The sequence below is a fragment of the Carassius gibelio genome, chromosome B17 (genome assembly GCF_023724105.1).
Source record: "Carassius gibelio isolate Cgi1373 ecotype wild population from Czech Republic chromosome B17, carGib1.2-hapl.c, whole genome shotgun sequence".
NCBI lineage: Eukaryota > Metazoa > Chordata > Actinopteri > Cypriniformes > Cyprinidae > Carassius > Carassius gibelio.
The window spans coordinates 4,358,315-4,380,421 of record NC_068412.1 but is presented as its reverse complement, the minus strand read 5'-3'; the positions used below and the strand labels follow the sequence as shown (position 1 = coordinate 4,380,421).

General features: G+C 40.3%; 1 protein-coding gene across 3 annotated transcripts in view; it reads left to right on the top strand.

Moving 5' to 3' along the window:
* LOC127975799 (otoferlin-like) overlaps positions 1 to 17,120 on the top strand; it is a 39,823-nt gene extending 22,703 nt beyond the window's left edge. The window contains exons 25-41 of one of the 3 annotated variants that reach the window (XM_052579781.1): positions 4,743 to 4,813; positions 4,908 to 4,937; positions 5,069 to 5,200; positions 5,302 to 5,359; positions 5,741 to 5,829; positions 6,992 to 7,135; positions 8,986 to 9,123; positions 9,203 to 9,330; positions 9,416 to 9,586; positions 10,453 to 10,613; positions 10,755 to 10,897; positions 10,975 to 11,063; positions 11,143 to 11,241; positions 11,697 to 11,938; positions 12,030 to 12,208; positions 15,446 to 15,546; positions 16,677 to 17,120. In XM_052579781.1, coding sequence (XP_052435741.1) covers positions 4,743 to 4,813; positions 4,908 to 4,937; positions 5,069 to 5,200; positions 5,302 to 5,359; positions 5,741 to 5,829; positions 6,992 to 7,135; positions 8,986 to 9,123; positions 9,203 to 9,330; positions 9,416 to 9,586; positions 10,453 to 10,613; positions 10,755 to 10,897; positions 10,975 to 11,063; positions 11,143 to 11,241; positions 11,697 to 11,938; positions 12,030 to 12,208; positions 15,446 to 15,546; positions 16,677 to 16,857 — 2,156 coding nt within the window. In that variant the 3' untranslated portion in view covers positions 16,858 to 17,120. Of the gene's footprint in view, positions 1 to 4,742; positions 4,814 to 4,907; positions 4,938 to 5,068; positions 5,201 to 5,301; positions 5,367 to 5,705; positions 5,830 to 6,991; positions 7,136 to 8,985; positions 9,124 to 9,202; positions 9,331 to 9,415; positions 9,587 to 10,452; positions 10,614 to 10,754; positions 10,898 to 10,974; positions 11,064 to 11,142; positions 11,242 to 11,696; positions 11,939 to 12,029; positions 12,209 to 15,445; positions 15,547 to 16,676 lie in introns of all 3 variants that reach the window. The other 2 variants (XM_052579782.1, XM_052579780.1) reach the window with 2 other exon arrangements.
* Positions 17,121 to 22,107: the final 4,987 nt, after the last annotated feature.

Sequence of the window (22,107 nt, the reverse complement as noted above, 5' to 3'; positions counted from 1 at the left end):
AAAAACAAACAAACAAGAAAAGAATATGAACGGGAACTCAGAATGTGAGGAAGACACCAAATCTCAGGAAGCGAGAAGACTGGACATATGAAGGGTAAGGACTCCATACACATAACAGGGAAAGACTGGTATTTATAAGGAGGCTAAATGACAATGGATTGCTAGCACCTGTTGCAATTAACTGGAGTGCAATTACTGTGAAGACAGGACCAGACTAGAGGAATTATAGTGCCTATGGTGAAGTGCCTAAGGGGAAGTGAGCCCACTAGTGGACACCTAGGAAAACAGAGACTAGACAGCGTGACATTACCCCCTCCTCCACGGAGCAGCTGCCAGATGCTCCACCCGAACCCAAGGGAAAACCAAACAGAGTTTGGAGCAGAAGACCACCACCTCCGTGTGGTCAGGATGGATGCCCCCCAAGGCAGAGCAGAAGGCCACCACAACCGTGTGGTCGGGGCGGAGCAGAAGACCACCACCTCCGTGTGGTCATGACAGATGCCCCCCAGGGCGGAACAGAAGACCACCACATCCTTGTGGTCGATGCAGAAAGCCCCCAGGGCAGAGCAGAAGACCACCACATCCTTGTGGTCGAGGCTGAAGGCCCCCAAGGCGGAGCAGAAGACCACCACATTCGTGCGGCCGGACCAACGGGAGGACGAAACTCTGGTAACCCATGGTGTTTATACTGGATTCCAGAAGATCGGTGCTGACATGACTCTGCTCATGAAGATTATTGGTGACTTGCATTTGTTCATGAAGATCATTGGTGACTTGTATTTGTTCATGAAGATCAATGGTGACTTGTATTTGTTCATTAAGATCAAGTGGTGACTTGCCTTTGTTCATGAAGATCACCGGTGACTTGACTCAGTCCTTGAGGATCACCGGTGACTTGACTCAGTCCTTGAAAATCACCAGTGACTTGACTCTGTCCTTGAAGATCACCAGTGACTTGACTTGACTCTGAAGGACTCTGAAGGAGTCTCTGGAGGGTCCACGAGCACCTGACTCGACTCTGGAGGGTCCATGAGCACCTGACTCGACTATGGAGGGTTAACCGGAACCTGACTCAACTCTGAAAATTCAACGGTCACCTGACTCGACTCTGGAAGGTCAACAGAAACTAGCCATGACTCTGGAAGGTCAACGGTGACTAACCCTGACTCTGGAAGGTCGACGGTGACTAACCCTGACTCTGGAAGGTCGACGGTGACTAACCCTGACTCTGGAAGGTCGACGGTGATTAACCCTGACTCTGGAAGGTCCATGAACACCTGACTCGACTCTGGCGGGTCAACCGGAACCTGACTCAACTCTGGAAAGTCAAGGGGCACCTGACTCGACTCTGGAATGTCAACAGGAATCTGACTTGATTCTGGGAAATCAACTGGAACGTGACTCGACTCTGGAAGGTCAACGGTAACTAACCCTGACTCTGGAAGGTCGATGGTGACTAACCCTGACTCTGGAGGGTCCATGAACACCTGACTCGACTCTGGAGGGTCAACTGGAACCTGACTCAACTCCGGAGGGTAAACAGGAACCTGACTCAACTCAGGAAAGCCCACTGTAGCTGCCATCCTCTGCAGTAGCTCCAGGCTGGTGGCCATCTTGTGCAGTGTCGCTGGGTTGGTGGCCATCTTGTACTGTGGTGCTGGCTCAGCAGACGTGACGTGAACAGTTTTTGGAATCTCTAGGATCTTTGACATGATGGAGAAATATTCAAAAAAATGTCTCAGCGGCCATCTTGGGTGTTGGCGCTGAGCTGGCGGCCACCTTGCACTGTGGCGCTGGACTGGTGACCACTTTGTGCTGTGGCGCTGGGCTGGTGGCCATCTTGCCTCATGGCGCTGAGCTGGCGCCCATCTTGTGCTGTGGTGTGGGGCTGGCTTCCATCTTGCCTCGTGGTGCTCGGTTGGCGGCCATCTTGCGCAGCGGTGCTGGCTCAGCCGATTTGCGCCTCCTCTCCTTTCTCTGTCCACAATGGGGAGACGGCGGTTCCCATCCAAACCCGGGTCGACGGGAGGCCACAGTGGAAATCGCTGCCGGACCTCCTCTCGACCACTTACTCCTGAGCGACCTTCCCTGGTTCCATGGAACACAACCAGGCGGGTACCCTCAAAGCCATTCCTCATCCACTCAGTGAATGGGGAGGAAATATGATTAGACATACCGCTGGATCCTTTGTGATGGAGTCCTTATGTGATGATTCGCGACCAGTACAACACAGGGAGACGAGAGATCCAATCACAGGTATGCTTTATTGTGGATATTCCAAATTCGTTGTCAGACATGCCAGGGTCAAAACCAGAAATGCAGTCCAAACAAAAACAAACAAACAAGAAAAGAATAGGAACGGGAACTCAGAATGTGAGGAAGGAAGAATCTCGGGAAGGTTAAGGACTCCATACAAACAACAGGGAAAGACTGGTATTTATAAGGAGGCTAAATGACAATGGATTGCTAGCACCTGATGCAATTAACTGGAGTGCAATTACTGTGAAGACAGGACCAGACTAGAGGAATTCTAGTGCCTATGGTGAAGTGCCTAAGGGGAAGTGAGCCCACTAGTGGACACCCAGGGAAACAGAGACTAGACAGCGTGACAGATTGTGGTTGCTCGCGTTTGAGGTCTATTTGGCAGACCACGCAATATACAGTGACATGGATTAGAACAGCATTCACTTATCTTAGACATTGAATTCCCTGTTCTGAAGCGAGGCTACCACACAGGAGAGGACCAATCAGATGTTCCATGTGATAATGATGTCATCAGGTCAGACTGAGTTAGACCTTTCAGCTTGTGCCATCTAGAGTTTCATGTCAGAACTCTGTATTTGAACAGTTCATAACTTGTGCAATTCACAACAAAACATAATTTGGAATACAGAAGTTTTTGTAATGTGTCTGAAAGTAGTCTCTCACCAAGGCTGCTTTTATTTGATCAAAAACTGTGATATAGTGTTAACATTTAAAACAGCTGTTTTCTGTGTGAATCTCTGTTAAAGTGTAATGTATTTCTGTGATGCTCCGCTGTATTTTCAGCATCATTCCTCCAGTCTTCAGTGTCACATGATCTTCAGAAATCAGAATAATATGATCATTTACTGCTCAAGAAACATTTCTGATTATTATCAATGTTGAGAATAGTTGTGCTGCACAATATTTTTGTGGATTTATTTTTTTTAGTTCATACTTTTATTCAATAAGGATACATTAAATTGATCATAAATGACAATAAAAACATTCAAAAGGTGTCTATTTCAAAGAAATTTAAACTTTATAAATCAAGGAATCCTCAAAAAATTTAAATGTATGTGTGGTGAGTGGGGCGGGGCCGAGAGGCGTGGGAACGAGGAGTGAGGCCAGGTGTAGTGTTTGGAGATGAGCTACACCTGCGCCCCACCGCCAGTATCGAGTCCCACGTAGGAGATGGAAGGATATAAAACTGGAGTGACGACCATGAAGGACGAGAGAGGACCAGGCCTGGGAAATTATTTTATGTTTGCTTTTTATTTGTGCGCGTCAGTCGCCTTGAGGGGCTGACACGCTGTTTTGTGTTTATTTTTGATTATTAAAATGTTTTTGATTCTGCGCTGGTTCCCGCCTCCTTCTTCCCGATATATGTGGAGTTTCATATCGTTACAGTGGTGCCGAAACCCGGGAGAAGGAGGGACGCGCTGCTGAAGATCCCTCGCCGCTGTGGTGAATCCGCGGTGCCCTCGAGCTGGCGAGGTATGTGCCGCCATGGACGCTCTAGGCGGTGGGCTGGAGCGAGTTGCCGGGGACGGGCGAGCTCGCTGCCGACCGGCCAAGATATGGAGGGTCGGCTGCCGTCCGTGAGGGAGCGGAGGAGTCGGAGTCGTTCGCCAGGGGGCCGGAGCCTGCCGCCTCCATGACGGAATCCGGAGGGGCAGGGAACGGGGGACTCCTGCCGCTGCCCAAAATCGGAGGAGCCGTCGCCATCCACCGGGCGGCGGAGGAGTGTCGTGCCGTCCGCCGTGGGCCGTCCAGTGCCACCGCCGGGCACCGCGGAGGAGATCACCCAGCCGGTGGAGGGCCGAGCAGCAGTGCATCTGGGAACCGGATTTTTTTTTTTTTTTTTCTCTCTCCCCTCTCTCGTCCCTGTCGCTCCTCCTTCCATCTCCTTTTCTCTCGCCTCGTCTGTCCTACCCCCAGGTTCCCGCAGGTCCCCGTGAGCGGTCCTCCCCGGAGGGAAGGGGGGGGGGGGGTAGAGCGCAGTCTCGAGGGTACCCCCCGGCCTGCGAGGGGCGATGGGGGTATGTGGCGAGTGGGGCGGGGCCGAGAGGCGTGGGAACGAGGAGTGAGGCCAGGTGTAGTGATTGGAGATGAGCTACACCTGCGCCCCACCGCCAGTATCGAGTCCCACGTAGGAGATGGAAGGATATAAAACTGGAGCGATGACCGTGAAGGACGAGAGAGGACCAGGCCTGGACAATATTTTATGTGTTTGCTTTTTATTTGTGCGCGTCAGTCGCCGTGAGGGGCTGACGCGCCGTTTTGTATTTATTTTTGAATTATTAAAGTATTTTGATTGTGCGCCAGTTCCCGCCTCCTTCTTCCCGATGTATGTGGAGTTTCATATCGTTACAGTATGTTTAAGGTTTCCACAAAAATACGAATCAGCACAACTGTTTTCAACAAAAGCTGAAAATAATGTATATATTTCTCTATTCTCATCTATACTAAGCATGACTAACATAGTTTTTTCTCTACAGAGGAGGTTGTGATCCACACAGAGCCAGAACCAGTTGTGAAGAAGACTGAGACAGTGGTCAAACTCGACTCAGTAAGAAACGCTGCAAAATACTTGAAATATGTCTATTAACTATAGCAGTCAAACATTCAGACATAACTTACTCATTTAACTGAATCTGTTTCAGGCATCTGATGCCGTGGTTAAGATCGATATGGTATGTAGAAAGATGTCAGATCAGTTTGTTTCTTATTACGTTCAATTCCTATAACATTTATAACTTTGGCATTAATAATTTCATTAGTTTTATGTGTGAAAATGAATTCTGTGTCCTTAACATTGTGACAGCCAGATGATGAGAAAGGTGGGAAAGGGAAAAAGAAGCGAAAGAAGGGTGAAGAGGCGGAAGAGGAGGAGCTGGATGAAAGCATGCTGGACTGGTGGTCCAAATACTTTGCCTCCATTGAAACTCTGACAGAGGTAAGAGCTGTATTCTGCATGTACCAGAAGATGCCTTCAAAATGCATGGTTTGGTTTTTTGAAACAGGATGACTTTATTATACGATTTATTAATGATTTAGATCATTAAAGCACAAGAGGCAGAAGCTGAAGAAAAGGAAGATTTTGAGTCTGGAGAAGGTAAGTCAACAATATGTTTGACAATTGAGTGTAACTTTTAACTTACTTAAAATATGCAAAAGCTTAATAAGATAGCAGCTATGCATGCACAACTAAAAATAAATTCCCAGGTGCATTTGTAAAGACTTTAAGGGACTTTGTATAAGCTTATACTTTGATATTTGCCTATGATATATAATTAGATGCATTATGTAAAGCATCTACATGAATTCTATTAAAAAAAAATTTTACTGCCCAAACAAATCTATTTGATAGATATACATATAATTCTCAAAGTCCATAATAATTAAAAGTACATTAATAATCCTGTTGAGAAGTTTGTACACCCTTGATTGTTTGCCCTGATTACCAAATATGTCCCTCATGCCTCTGAAATGAAAGGGACCAGGAAAAAGAGAGGAAAAGGAAACAAGAACAAAGCCATGCCTGCACAAGTACCAGAGAAGAAGCACAAAATTGAAGAGCTGAAGGTACATTTGTAGCTTAGTTAAGATTTATTAAAGGAATAGTTGACCCAAAACATTATCTGAAACGGTCTTCACCCTCAGTTCATCCAAGATTAGGAGGAGTGTGTTTCTTCATCAGGTTTGTAGAAATGTATCACTGCATCAGTGTCTCATCAATGGATGCTCTGCAGTGAATGGGTGCCGTCAGAATGAGAGTCTGATAAAAACATCACAGTAATCCACAGCACTCCAGTCCATCAGTTAACATCTTGCAAAGTGAAAAGAAACAAATACATCAAGATGTTTGATGTAATTAATATATGAGTCTATAATGCATAATAACGCTTCCTTCAGAGATCTGTGATTTCTATCTGACAGCCTTTACACTGTGGATTATGGACACATATTTCAGCCTGAAATAATGGTTTGAAGTAAAAAATATCTTAATGATGTATTTATTACAAACACGCTGATTTTGTCTTCTCAAGATGTTAAATTGATGGACTGGAGTGCTGTGGATTACTTGTAGATCATTGTTTGGACTCTCATTCTGACGGCACCCATTCACTGGAGAGCATCCATTGATAAGACACTGAAGCAGTGCTACATTTGACCAACTGTGGCAGTGCAGAAAATGTGGGCCAAAACATATTTTCTGTTTAATTTCACGTTACGTGACTGGGGTGGAGTTTTCAATTAATGGTGGAAGGAAGCAGGATATCAGGAATTGTGTCGTGTTTAATCAGTAAGGTTTGCAGTATTGAGAGTAAATGGATTACTGTGTGAACTGGAGAGATGGCTGCTTGTGGAGCTGTTGCTTCCTGTGAGGGATATCTGGTGCGTCAGAGTTTGACTTGACTTTTTAAGCGCTGCACTTCAAGATGGACTGATTGTAGTAAGCTGTTCTGAAGACAAGTCACTTATCCTCTCTTCAGCTTCCTTCATGTTTGAATTGGCATGGATTTCAAATATTTGTTGTCCGAAGTTGTTTAGGCTGGCTACCACTTTTACATCTTTGATGACTTGAGGATAAGCACATTTTCATTGATGGGTTAAAAATTAATTTAAGAGCAAAAGTCAATTTCAGAAGGAAATGCCTAAACCTTTAAGTCATCAGTCTGTTTGGAGAGCGTATGGGATGCCTTGTGGAGGAAAAAAAATGTGAGAAATCATGTTTCTTCCACAGATGTACAACAGAGAGCTTGAATATGAGTTTGACACCTTTGAAGACTGGCTTCACACTTTTAACCTTTATCGAGGCAAGTGTTCAGATGATGCTGACGTTGAGCAGAATGCAGCTGATGAAGACAGACTGATTGGCAAATTCAAGGTTTGTTGTCACTCATTGCTTTCTGACATCTTCTTCATTTGGACAAATCTACTCTTGCTTTATTATAACAGTTTTTTATACATTTTAGATTAATAGTAATGTTACTGAAAGTATAAAATAACACAAACTGAAATATGGGAATTGTGTAGTGTAGTCTAATCAGAACTAATGTTTTATTTGAGCTCAGAATATGTTCCTGAAATACTTATTTTGAATGTTTCTGTTCTTAAGAAGAAAAAAAAAACTATGGAAGCCTGTTTTCACCCATGGGATAAAAAATAAATAAAATTGTTATCTGCAAATGTATTCTTGTAATTCTGAGAAGAAGAAAAAAAGAATTGTCTGAATTGGGAGATGTTAACTGAGTTAATAAGTCACACTTGCAGGACATAAACAAAAGCAATTTGAGAAAAATAAAGTCAGAATTGTGGGATAAAAAGTGATATATAAACTCAAAATCCAGACTTTTCTTCAAAAAATGTATTAACAGTTTATTTCTTGTAACTTTTAGTTTACGTCGCATTTTAAGTTTTATTTTTTTTCACTTTGAAATAAAAAATAAAACGGGTAATGGTAACGTTTTATTTCAGAATTCTGAACTGCGAGTTTATATCTCAATTCTGAAATGAAAAAAAAAACTGAACTGCAAGAAAAAGTTTTTTTTTTTTTTTATCTAGTGAGAATAAAACTTAAAGAGAATTAAAGTTCTTGGAAAGATCATTGTAAGTGACCTGTTTAAGTTAAAATAACAAATTATATTGAAATTGGGTAAAAAAAAAAAAAAAAAAAAAAAGAAAGAATCCATGTGAAAAAAAAACGATTTCTATCAGTATAAACATCATTCTATGAAATGTGTCTTTTGCAGTTTTTGATAAGAACAGCCCACTAAGCACATTCAACAGTTTAGAGGTCTGGGGTCTCATTTATAAATGTTGCGTACACATAACATAGGCATAGAAATTGCATACACAATTTTCCACGCACATATCAGGATTTCTAAAAAATAAACTTGGTGTAAATATGTACGCATCTTACAAATATTATAGACCATGCGTACACAACCTTTTTACTGGCTTGAGAAAAGTAAAGAAGACAACAGCGATTTTAAAATCTGCATTTCGATTAACATTAAATAGTCCACTCTCATTAATGGAGATTTTCACTGAAAATACTTTCGCAAAAGTTTAACAAAAATTACATGAATTAAGGCATATTTAGTGGATGCGCTTGATCACTTTAAACTAAACTGCAGATCTCATGCTATACGAAAATATTTCAGTGAGAACAATAATCAACGATGCATACTTTCTTTGATATTATGGCGGACACGGCTGGATTCAGTGGTCCACGGTACATTGTCCAGTTTGAATAGGTCCAATGATAATAGTTTACTGTTCAACCGCAGCCGTGTGAAGGCATCTCCACAACATTATGAAATATACCACTGTATCTGAAGGATAAACCGTAGAAAATGGTAATTAGCATGTTTTCTCTTTAGGCTACTTTGTCAGTGACGCGTGGAGTCAGACAATTCTATTTACACTGCAATAAATATAGGCTAAAAGATGTTCACCTTATCAGCAAAACTGCATAAATTAAATTTTATTTGAATTGTTTAAAACAATTGAAATACTTTTTGGCCTGTGGAACAGAATGAGATCAAATCTGTGGAGATCACAATCTTCCCCTGACTGGGATCTATAAAGGGATTTTTGTGCAAGTTCTGGCATGGTTTTATAAATCTCAAAACTTTTGTGCATACCCAAAATCTAGCTTTTGTGCATACGTACACGTTCAACAGATATCTTTATAAATGAGACCCCTGATCTTTTGGTTTGTGTGTCCTGTAGGGATCCATGTGCATCTACAAAGTCCAAGCATTGGAAGATGTGTCCAGAGAAATGAGCTTTGATGCTAACATGGGCATGTTCCAGAACATCCCACACAACGACCCCGTTAACGTCCTCGTCCGAGTCTATGTGATCCGGGTATGTAGTACTAAACACAGAGGTACGTTGAGGGTTTTCCCCGTTTGGCCGTTTAAACAAATGCGTGGCTTTGTCTCAGGCAACAGAACTGCATCCTGCAGACATCAATGGGAAGGCCGACCCGTATATCTCCATCAAGCTCGGGAAGACAGAGATCAAGGACAAAGAGAACTACATCTCCAAACAACTCAACCCTGTGTTTGGAAAGTGAGTACATTAGCACAGAGATTTTGGTGTTCTGTTTCAAGTGTTCTCACTTGATTAATATTAACTTCAAACTTCAAACTCGCAGGTCTTTTGATATTGAAGCGACGCTCCCGATGGATTCCACCCTCACCGTGTCCATCTACGACTGGGATTTGGTGGGAACCGATGACCTGATTGGGGAGACAAAGATTGACTTGGAGAACCGTTACTACAGCAAGCACAGGGCAACATGTGGTCTCAGCGCCAGCTACGCAATGTGTGTATTCTTTCAAACACGTTGCAAAATCTCTCGCATTAGTCATTTTTATTAGGTTAACTATGTTTTTTAACTTCTTTTTTTCTCAGATTTAGTTTAATATTTCAAGTTAATGCCTTGAACTAGCTTAGTTTATTTCTTTTCTTTTCTTTCAGGTAAATGTTTATTTAAGAAATTAAAATAAAATCTTTGTATGGTTTTAGTTTAAGTTATAAAATATAAAAATCTAAAAAAATGAATTTAATTGAATTCAACAACATTTCTCATTTAATTTAGTCCTAAAACATCCTAAAATAACTAAAAGTAAAAAACGAATAAAATGGCTAAGCACACAACAAATTACTAAGACTAAGATGAAAATGAAAACAAAAAAATCTAAAACTAATAAAACTAAAATAGTATTTCACTGATACCAAAATAACACTGTAATAAATCTTATGAATGAAAGAATTTTCACAAATGGAAAAATGCCATGATCTGGGGCAACAATTTAGCATTTTCAAAAAAGCATCTTTCAAATAAATATTTTGTAACATTATAAATCTACTTACTGTCACATTTAATCAATTTAGTATGTCCTTGCTAAATAAAAGTACTATACTGTTGCATAAACTGTCATAAACTACCATTTAAAAGTTTGAAGCAGCACACTTCATTATCACATGGATAATATGTAACAATGTTTCCTGAGCTGCGAAACAGCATATTAGAAAGATCATGCGACTAAAATGAAACTGTATTTTTATGTAAATATTTTATAACCTGAAAAATACTGACATGATCTGAGGTAACTAGCAATATTGCTGTTACATGGCATACTTCAAAAGGGCTTGCGGGATAACGTTTCTTACCGTTTTTTTTTTTAGTCATGGCTATAATGTGTGGAGGGACCCAATGAAGCCAACCCAAATCCTTGCCAAACTCTGCAAAGATGGAAAAATGGATCCGCCCCAGTACGGCCCAGGGGGAAAAGTCAAAGTGGCGAACAGAGTTTACACGGGACCGACTGAAATTGAAGATGAAAATGGTGTGCACGTTTTCAAAAACCGTTTTGAAAGGCATTACTGCATTAATGCATTCATTGCATTAAATATGCATTATACATTCATTCATTTCCCATAATGAAAGCAGCACATAAAAACAAATGTACATGTTTTTTTTCTGACAGGACTGAAGAAACAGACAGATGAGCACCTGGCTCTTGCTGTTCTAAACCGCTGGGAAGATATGCCACGGATCGGCTGCAAACTCGTCCCAGAGCACGTGGAGACGAGACGTCTGCTGAATCCAGATAAACCTGGGATGGAGCAGGTCAGGGATAATGTCCTAAACAGTACTGCTGTCTGCTAATGAAATGTTACTAATGAATGTGAGGGCTTCTGATGTAGGGGAGGATTGAGTTGTGGGTGGACATGTTCCCGAAGGATATGCCTGCGCCTGGACCCGCTGTCGATATTTCACCAAGGAAGCCAAAGAAGTAGGAAGCATTGAGTGAAATTCTTCAGCAACATACAGATGAATATTTTATATTCTAACTATATTTTGGTCATTGACAGGTTTGAGCTCAGGGTGATCGTGTGGAACACAGACGAAGTCGTTCTGGAGGACGATGACATCTTCACGGGGGAAAAATCCAGTGACATATTTGTTAGAGGGTATGGGGTCTTTTACAGTCAAATCTGGATCACATAATCAGATTTCAAAAGTTACGTACAAGTTAGTGTTGGGTGATACACTCAATTGTCATATCGTCAGATCACTGATACATTATATTATCGGTATATTATTTCATTATTTATTTGTATAGTAAAGCGAAACTCCAGCAGAAGGGTAAAAGAAGCCTAATGTTTTTAATATGACTAAAGCTGTTTTTAACATGATAATAATTTAATGAAAACATTGTAAGTCTTACATTTCCTCAGTTATTCAAAAACCAGCTACAGAAAATTAGCAAAGAACATTTACATTATACATAGTTATTTTAAAATGTTATAATATTTCACAATATTACTGTATTTTTTATCAAATACATGCAGCATTGGTGAACAGAAGAGACTCAAATACACATATCTTTCATGACATATCTTTTCACGTAACTTGTGACCAACAGATGGCTGAAAGGTCAACAAGAAGACAAGCAGGACACAGACGTCCACTATCACTCTTTGACCGGAGAGGGCAATTTCAACTGGCGCTTCATTTACCCCTTTGACTACCTACAAGCCGAAGAGAAAATCGTCATCTCAAAGAAAGAGTCCATGTTTTCTTGGGACGAGACGGAGTATAAAATTCCTGCTCGACTGAATTTGCAAGTGTGGGATGCGGATCACTTCTCTGCAGATGACTTCTTGGGTGTGCTGTTGTATTTTTACGATGTAAAGTCATTTTACATCCAGGCTCAATCTTAATGACCTTCATTCATGCTGGCACATGTGTGTTTCAGGTGCAATTGAACTAGACCTGAACCGGTTTCCTCGTGGTGCGAAGACAGCCAAGCAGTGCTCCATTGATATGGTGATAAACGAGCAAGACATGCCCATGGTCAACATCTTCAAACAGAAGAGAATCAAAGGCTGGTGGCCATTTGTGGCCCGGGATGAAAACGATGAGCTGGAAATTACAGTAAGTGAACTACACATCAATATACTGATAATGTAAAGCTAAGAACCTTTTGTTGGTACAAATGTGCATGATTTTTCTTTTGTTAAAATATGAAAGTTGATATTTTTCAGAATATCCAAACTGCTAAGACATTCTTTTAAAGAAAGTTAACCTTTTTTTTTTTCTGTCAACCTCCAAAAATGTAATAAAGCACCACACAAAGTTTTGCAAGTGTGGCAGTAAAGAGTAAGTACAGGGTTTTTATAGTAAGCTAAAACTTAAACCATAAAGATATGAAAATAAGCCCTAAACTTACTGTATTTTATTCAGTTTGACTTGATGTACTAAAATAAATGTAAAAAAATAATAATAATACATAAATAAAAATGTAAAATATATACACATTTTTTTAAAATAAAATTAATAAAAATACAAAACAAACAAACAAACAAAAAAAAGACCAAAACTTTAAACTAAAGTGAAAATGAAAAGAGAAATTATTCAAATAAAATCTTCTTAACAAATAATCTGGCTGCAAGCAGAAAAGGGGCCATGAACAACAGAGGCAAAATAAAAAGTATTAGTACATCTGCAAAAATTAGTCATTAATGACATTTTAATATGATTTTACTCAAAACGGCTGAAAAATCATAAATACAATCAATAGTAAAATAATTTTCAGATACAGTGTGACATCATGCCATCAAATTTGTTGATGTGGTAAACAAAAACTTTTTGTGTATCTCCATGAAAATAGTTTGGTTTCAAAGAAATTCAAATTAGCAGACAGGAAGTTTGGCCTATTATGATATATATCAAGATCTATTTTAGGGCAATAGGCAAAGTTAAAGAGATACTCAACCCCAAAATAAAAGTAAATGACATTAATCACTTACCCCATATCGTTTCAAACCCATAAAAGCTTTGTTTGTCTTCAGAACACAGTTTAAGATATTTTGGATGGAAACCAGGAGGCTTGAGACTGTCCCATAGACTGCCAAATAACTTACACTGTCAAGATCCAGAAAAGTGTGAAAGAAATGGTCAGAATACGGGTTTGGAATGACATGGGGGTAAAGTGATTAATTAGCATTTCTTTTTAATTTTCTTATAAATTTTGATCACAAGGAGGCGTTTAAACATTCTTGTTATGTGAAAAGAAAACCAGTATAAGATATAGACAAACATGCCGTGAGTATTTAAACTAAACCATCCATACGGGGATCTAGACAGGTGGTGCTGGGGAGGAGGAGGGAGTTACAGCAACACTAGTGCAAAGACTATTTAAATACAATTTCAATAGCTGACATATTGTAACAGTAGTCATATTCATATTTTCAGGCTACATATTTTTTGTGCTACAGCTAAAGTACAGCGATGTACAGGTGCTGGTCATATAATTAGAATATTATCAAAAAGTTGAATTCCATTCAAAAAGGGAAACTTTATATATTAATTCATTAAACACAGACTGATATATTTCAAATGTTTATTTCTTTTAATTTTCATTATTATAACTGACAACTAATCTCAGAAAATTTGAATATTGTGAAAAGGTTGAATATTGAAGACACCTGGTGTCACAATCTGATCAGCTAATTAACTCAAAACACCTGCAAAGGTCTTTAAATGTTCTCTCAGTCTAGTTCTGTAGGCTACACAATCATGGAGAAGACTGCTGACTTGACAGTTGTCCAAAAGACGAACACTGACACCTTGCACAAGGAGGGCAAGACACAAAAGGTCATTTCAAAAGAGTCTGGCTGTTCACAGAGCTCTGTGTCCAAGCACATTAATAGAGAGGAGAAGGGAAGGAAAAGATGTGGTAGAAAAGAGTGTACAAGCAATAGGGATAACTGCACCCTGGAGAGGATTGTGAAACAAAAGCCATAAAAAATGTGGGGGAGATTCACAAAGAGTGGACTGCAGCTGGAGTCAGTGCTTCAAGAACCACTACCACAGACATTTTCCTTGTGTCAAGCCACTCTTGAACAACAGACAGCGTCAGAAGCGTCTCACTTCAAAAAGTACTGGACTGGTGCTGAGTGGTCCAAAGTTATGTTCTCTGATGAAAGTAAATTTTAGATTTCCTTTGGAAATCAGGGTCCCAGAGTCTGGAGGAAGAGAGGAGAGGCACACAATCCATGTTACTTGAGGTCCAGTGTAAAGTTTCCACAGTCAGTGATGGTTTGAGGTGCCATTTTCCTGCTGCTGACCAACTTTATGGAGATGCAGATTTCATTTTCCAACAGAACTTGGCACCTGCACACAGATACCAAAGGACCATGGTATCCCTGTTCTTAATTGGCCAGCAAACTCGCCTGACCTTAACCCCATAGAAAGTCTATGAGGTATTGTGAAGAGGAAGATGTGTTATGTCAGAACCCAACAATGCAGAAGAGCTGAAGGCTCAGAGCAACCTGGTCTCTCATAACACCTGAGCAGTGCCACAGACTGATCAACTCCATCCCACGCCGCATTGCTGCAGTCATTCAGACAAAGGAGACACAACTAAGTATTGAGTGCTGTACATGCTCATACTTTTCATGTTCATACTCTCTTGGCCAAGATTTCTAAAAATCCTTTCTTTGTATTGGTCTTAAGTAATATAAAAATTTTCTGACATTACTGAATTTGGGATTTTCCTTAGTTGTCAGTTATAATCATCAAAATTTAAATAAATAAACATTTGAAATATATCAGTCTGTGTGTAATGAATGAATATTAGATACAAGTTTCACTTTTTGAATGGAATAATGGGATATTCTAATTCTAATTATATGACCAGCACCTGTATTTAACTACATGAAACTAGAATTAAGTTAAGGATTAGCTTAGTTAGTTATCTGTAAATATGCATAATTTACGTGATTAATATAGTCAAATATATTTAATTCGTAACTACTTCAACGTTAACTGAAGGCTTACCAATATTTCTTATTCTTCCAACAACATGCTAAACAGCAGCTAAAACATGATGATCCTGTGACCTCCTGCATGTCATATGGACTACTGTAATCATATGGTGCTTTTTGGGGCTTGGTAGTAAAAAGTACCTTTTCCTTTCAGCAGTGCTTTAAAGATTCATCAGAATGTATCTTCCTTTATGTTGAGTGAAAGAACATTATACAAAATTTACATTTTTGCATGATCCGACTCTTTAAACAATAAAAATGCTCATCCTAATTGATCAGTGTGCACTTGTAGCATTTTCTGTTCAGCTTTTATGATTTGAACCATGTCTTTTACCCCCTTAAGGGAAAAGTAGAAGCAGAGCTTCACCTGCTGACAGGTGAGGAGGCCGAGAAGAGTCCCGTTGGTGAAGGACGCAATGAACCAGAGCCTCTGGAGAAACCAAAGTAAGAGCACCATTTGTCTTTACATCTACCTTCAGTGCTTCACTCATTTTCACCTTCACTAAAGTATAGAAATGTAAGTATTTATTTATTGAACGAAATATTTTATATCACTTTTTATAAAAATCAAATTAACATTTATTTAGAATACTGAAAACATTTTATCACCCAATTCTTTAATAAATACTTTAAAAGAGTGCTTCATATCAAATAAATGAAAGCTTTTTGTTTTCCTGCTTCCAGCTTTGATTGAAGACTAAAAATGAAGAGTTAATTTGCAAAAAAATATATAACTCAGTTTTTAAACTTTTTCAAAAATCATGTTTTATTTTAAGTAAAAATAACAAAAAAGAAAATATAGCTAACACAATAAATCACAATAAAAATATAATATTTTTTTTTTAAATTAAGAAACAAAGTTATCTGTTTTTGCAAATAAACTTTAAATATCCGTTTAAAATTTCCAGACTCCATATTCCATTGTTTAGCATAAAATCTCTGAAACATGCCGTATTAAAGAAAATAGTTTCACCCCAAATATCAGCCTGCTGCTTAATTATAATTTCATACAGAAACCTTGAGAAGTAGCTGCCAATTTAATTTAAAGATGATCGTTAGTAACTGGTGAAGAGACCTGGGACACATCTGGTGAAATGGTGTTAGTTTCCTTTAAAAGTGTCCTGTGATCAGAACAGACATGGGATCCCTCAGATGTTGAGATCTGATTCATTTTTATTTTTAAGTTATCTGAAGACTTTTATAGCCAGTCAATATAATAATGAAAAATGTTAGTGCTAACGTGCTTTTGTTTAAGTGTAAAGTAGATCAGTGTTTTCCTAATGCTTTCTCAACTTATATATCCACTGACAAGGTCAATGAATTTTGGGCACCACCTGATATCAAAAGACTAAACGGCATCATTCAAAGAATGAAATCGAGTTGAGCATTTAGCGGTTTCAGGGAGAGCTTTCTGTGCTGATGTAAACCATTACATTTGGTTATGCTATTCACAAAGACACTTTGACAGTAGAACTAGTATGTCTCCCAGTACACACATCTGAATAAGTTGAAAATAAATTCCCAATTCATAATGATTTTGAGATTTTACCACAGGTTTTTCTTTGTCCCACCAGCCGCCCCGACACTACATTCCTGTGGTTCCTTATCCCGCTAAAGGCAGTCCGTCATCTCGTCTGCAACCAGTACAAGTGGCTGGTCATCAAAATTGTGTTGGTTCTGCTGTTATTAGCGATGCTGGGCTTGTTTCTGTACAGTATGCCAGGTTACATGGTGAAAAAGCTTCTAGGGGCTTGAAAAGCTTGCTCAACATTATTTCACTTTACTGAAGGTTGTTTTTTTAGATTATCCATTTGTTTGTTGGAGAAGTCATATGCATACTTCTTGTTTTTCATCTGTGTTAAATTCATAAATCATTACTGCTTTAACTGAATGATCATAAACATACTATTAAATAGCAAAGCCCAGCTGAGAACATGAAGGCATTGATGCTCATCAAACGTTGACAGGAGATTGTGTTTCAGCTCTTACATTTTAAGCATTGAAAACCTTTCAATCAATTGTAGTCGTTAGTTCTTTGTGTTTTCGGATAGCATACAAAATCTAAAAACGTAGTGGTCTCATTTGTCTGCACCATCCAGTGCTGATGTAAAATGTTTTTTGTTTTGTTTTTTTAATATTAATTCATACGCTTCTGAGATTTTCAGATTGGTGGAAGTTAAGTTTTTCTTCACTGAAAGATGTGTTAATGTGTGCTTTGGATGCTATTAATAAATCAATAAAGAAAACTGCATTCATTTTATTTATTAACAGTTCATGAAAATGGTACATTTCCTGCACCTGAACTCTTAAAAACCAGCCCAGTCGTGGATAATTGTCCTTCAATACTTCACAATGAACAGCCCCATTCCCCCCTCTTTGGCTCTGTTCCTCTACAGTACGCCTGGCTATATGGCCAAGAACCTCCTGCGTGTCTGAGAGCATTAAACACTAGATTCAATCAGAGCTCAATCTCTTCTGAAAGAAGTTTGAAATGCATGAGTTGAACATGATTTATATGTCTGCATTTGGCAATCAGGTGACAGTGAACCTAATATCCAGGCTTATTTTTTATTGGCACATATTTTGTATTCATTGTTTTAAGTTGATTTTTGATTTAATTTGAACCATAACTCACTTTAGCCTTCTTTCACAGCAAGGGCTCTGAAATGGTTAGTTCACCCAGATAGCAAAATTATGTCATTAATAACTTACCCTCATGTCATTCCAAACCCGTGAGACCTCCGTTTATCTTCTGAACACAGTTTAAGATATTTTAGATATAGTCCGAGAGCTCTCAGTCCCTCCATTGAAGCTGTGTGTACGGTCTACTGTCCATGTCCAGAAAGGTAAGAAAAACATCATCAAAGTAGTCCATGTAACATCAGAGGGTCAGTTAGAATTTTTTGAAGCATCGAAAATACATTTTGGTCCAAAAATAGCAAAAACAACGACTTTATTCAGCATTGTCTTCTCTTCTGTTTCTGTTGTGAGAGAGAGTTCAAATCAAAGCAGTTTGTGATATCCGGTTCACGACTGACACACAGAGCATCTGAACTGAATTAGAGATACGAACCGTTTAAAACGATTCAGTTCGATTTGGTGAACTGAATGATTCGTTCGCGAACCGGATATCCAGACTGCTTTGTTTTGAACTCTCTCTCACAACAGACTAAATAAGTCATAATTTTTGCTATTTTTGGCAGTGTTGAGTACTCGAGACTCGGACTTGGTCTTGGACTTGGTCTCGAGACTGTATTTTAATGGTCTCGGTCTTATCATGGACTCATTGTGCATTTTGACTCGGTATTGACTCGGACTCTAACATATTCCCAATCAGAATATTTCATGATTATTACTGTATGTTAATGTTTCTTTAAATTGATGTATAATTGACAAATCCAATGACTGGTGATTTTCTTGTGACGTGAGACGTTAGCGTAATGTTAGTGCAGAGGCAGCTGGATTTTTTTTTAATGTCTGTTACATCAAGCATTATTCAGTTTGCATATAAGAGCCACAAAGAGTTCGTATGCAGTAAGACTCTAAAAAAGAAACATTCTGGGATATGCAAATTCTGTGGTACATCAATCACAGAAGCAAAGAGAACAACTTCCAATTTTCATCGACATGTGGAGTGAAAGCACAAAGAAAGGTAAGATTAAGAACTCATAATTTCTTGTATATGCATACATTTTACGCATCAGCTAATGCTTAGTTCGACCGCAGCGCAGAAGTCTACTTTTTAGTCCGGCTCCCGCCAGTTTCTCTCCCACACCTTGACCCGCCCGCTCGCTTCTATTTTACGCCAAGTTACCCTCCTGCCATCCGCCTGAAGTGATCTGACCTGGACAGTCAGTCGGCTCTTGTTTGTAAATCGGGGTGGATTGATCATGAGACCACATCGTGCTCGGTTGGGTAGCAGGATGGTCTCCTTACTTAATTTTTTGAAACGTAATTATGCCCATCTGTAATCTTCACAACATCTAAAGTGCACATAATCCAAGACATTGTAAGGATATTAGCAGTCATTAGTTAAGCTTCAAAAGTTGAACATTTACAGGTATAGTGGTACAGTATGTTACTTGTACTAGAAGTGTTATGTGGAATTACAGTATAGAGTGATACACTAATGTTCTGTGTACTAGAAATGTTTGTGGAGACACATAGTGGTACAACAATGTTTTGTAGACAAGAGCACTTAAGCTTAAGGTTAAAAGTTATGTAAAAATTGTTACAGTTGAACATACAGATAAAGTGCTACAGTAATGTTGTGTGTAGAAATGTTATGTGGACTTACAATATAGAGTGGTACAGTAATGTTATGTGTACTAGAAAGGTTATATGGATGTGTATAGTGGTACAACGATGTTATGTGAAAATGAGCACTTAATACTGACAAGTAACAATTCATAATTCTAATAAAATTACCTTTACACCACATACTATGTGGCCCTTTTACCCTTTATTGTTTCCACCAAACATTTGACATACTCTTGAAGATTTCTTTAGGTCTTGTCTCAGACCCAATCTCTCTGGTTTCGGTCTTGACTCGGACTCAACTCTTTCTGAACTCGGTCTTGAATCGGACTCGACCCTCTCTGGACTCGGACTCGACCCTTTCTGAACTCGGTCTTACTCGGACTCGACCCTCTCTGGACTCGGTCTTGACTTTGACTCGACCCTCTCTGGACTCGGGTCTTGACTCGGACTCGACCCTACCCTCTCTAAACTCAGTCTTGACTCGAACTCGACCCTTTCTGAACTCGGTCTTGACTCGGACTCGACCCTCTCTGGACTCGGTCTTGACTTTGACTCGACCCTCTCTGGACTCGGGTCTTGACTCGGACTCGACCCTTTCTGAACTCCATCTTGACTTTGACTCGACCCTCTCTGGACTCGGGTCTTGACTTTGACTCGACCCTCTCTGGACTCGGGTCTTGACTCGGACTCGACCCTTTCTGAACTCCATCTTGACTTTGACTCGACCCTCTCTGAACTCGGTCTTGAATCGGACTCGACCCTCTCTGGACTCGGGTCTTGACTCGGACTCAACTCTTTCTGAACTCGGTCTTGAATCGGACTCGACCCTCTCTGGACTCGGACTCGACCTTTTCTGAACTCGGTCTTGACTCGGACTCGACCCGTTCTGGACTCGGGTCTTGACTCGGACTCGACCCTCTCTGGACTCGGACTCGACCCTTTCTGAACTCGGTCTTGACTCGGACTCGACCCTTTCTGGACTCGGGTCTTGACTCGGACTCGACCCTTTCTGGACTCGGTCTTGACTCGGACTCGACCCTTTCTGAACTCGGTCTTGACTCGGACTCGACCCTTTCTGGACTCGGGTCTTGACTCGGACTCGACCCTCTCTGGACTCGGGTCTTGACTCGGACTCGACCCTACCCTCTCTAAACTCAGTCTTGACTCGAACTCGACCCTCTCTGGACTCGGTCTTGACTCGGACTCGACTCTTTCTGAACTCGGTCTTGACTCGGACTAGACCCTTTCTGGACTCGGTCTTGACTCGGACTCGACCCTTTCTGAACTCGGTCTTGACTCGGACTAGACCCTTTCTGGACTCGGGTCTTGACTCGGACTCGACCCTCTCTGAACTCGGTCTTGACTCGGACTCGACCCTTTCTGGACTCGGGTCTTGACTCGGACTCGACCCTCTCTGGACTCGGGTCTTGACTCGGACTCGACCCTTTCTGGACTCGGGTCTTGACTCGGACTCGACCCTCTCTGGACTCGGGTCTTGACTCGGACTCGACCCTACCCTCTCTAAACTCAGTCTTGACTCGAACTCGACCCTCTCTGGACTCGGTCTTGACTCGGACTCGACTCTTTCTGAACTCGGTCTTGACTCGAACTCGACCCTCTCTGAACTCGGTCTTGACTCGGACTCGACCCTTTCTGAACTCGGACTCGAATGAGCTGGTCTCGACTACAACACTGGTTTTTGGATCAAAATGTATTTTCGATGCTTCAAAATATTCTAACTGACCCTCTGATGTCACATGGACTACTTCTTACCTTTCTGGACATGGACCTGGACAGTATACCGTACACACAGCTTCAATGGAGGGACTGAGAGCTCTCGGACTAAATCTAAAATATCTTAAACTGTGTTCCGAAGATGAACATATGTCTTACTGGTTTGGAACAACATGAGGGTGAGTTATTAATGACATAAATTTGCTATCTGGGTGAACTAACCCTTTAAGTTGGAGCACGTTTTGCTCGTTTTCACTCAATATCCTGTTAATCTTGAGTACCTATAGAGTAGTACTGCATCCTTCATAACTCCAAAAAGTCTTTAGTTTTACTATATTCATAAGAGAAAGATAGTCTTTTTTTCCCGGAAAAACACGACCAGCTGGAGGCGTGGCGTGTGGGCAGAGCTAAAGAATCACGAGCGCGAGTAGGCTTTTGAGTTGAGAGCGTCTGGAAGCTGTGACACAGATCCAGAGGCTGAAATTTAACAAGAGCAGCATCAGCAACGACGTCTCTATGTGGTATGTACTAAAACCGTATATATATGCTTAGCGGTTTTGGAAAATGACTAAGTTCCACCTTATGTCGTCTTTTTTTTTTTTTAAGCTGTACATGTGGAAAGTGCAGTTTGATGACAACATCGCATGTTGTTTACTTGATGTGCTTACGCGCTGATAGCTAAGTTAACAACACAGAGATATTTGAAGCAGTTTTACTCACCGCCTGCGGTTCCAACACACGATCGTGACCCTTTTTCGTTGGGACTGCATTATCCTTAAGAAATAAATGATGTGCAAATCCGGCGTCAAACTGGGCCTTGTTTGTAAAACAAGCATCTTCGAAATGCAGGGAACAAACAAAAACACTTGCACAACTCCGTTGATGCTCTGTAAAAATAAACTCCATCCACTGGTCCCTTAATGCTGTTTTTTTTTTTGGTAATCTGTGCAGGGTTGTCTTGCCCTGGCAACCAAAAACACACTCCTTTTGTGACATTTCGCGACGCTCTCG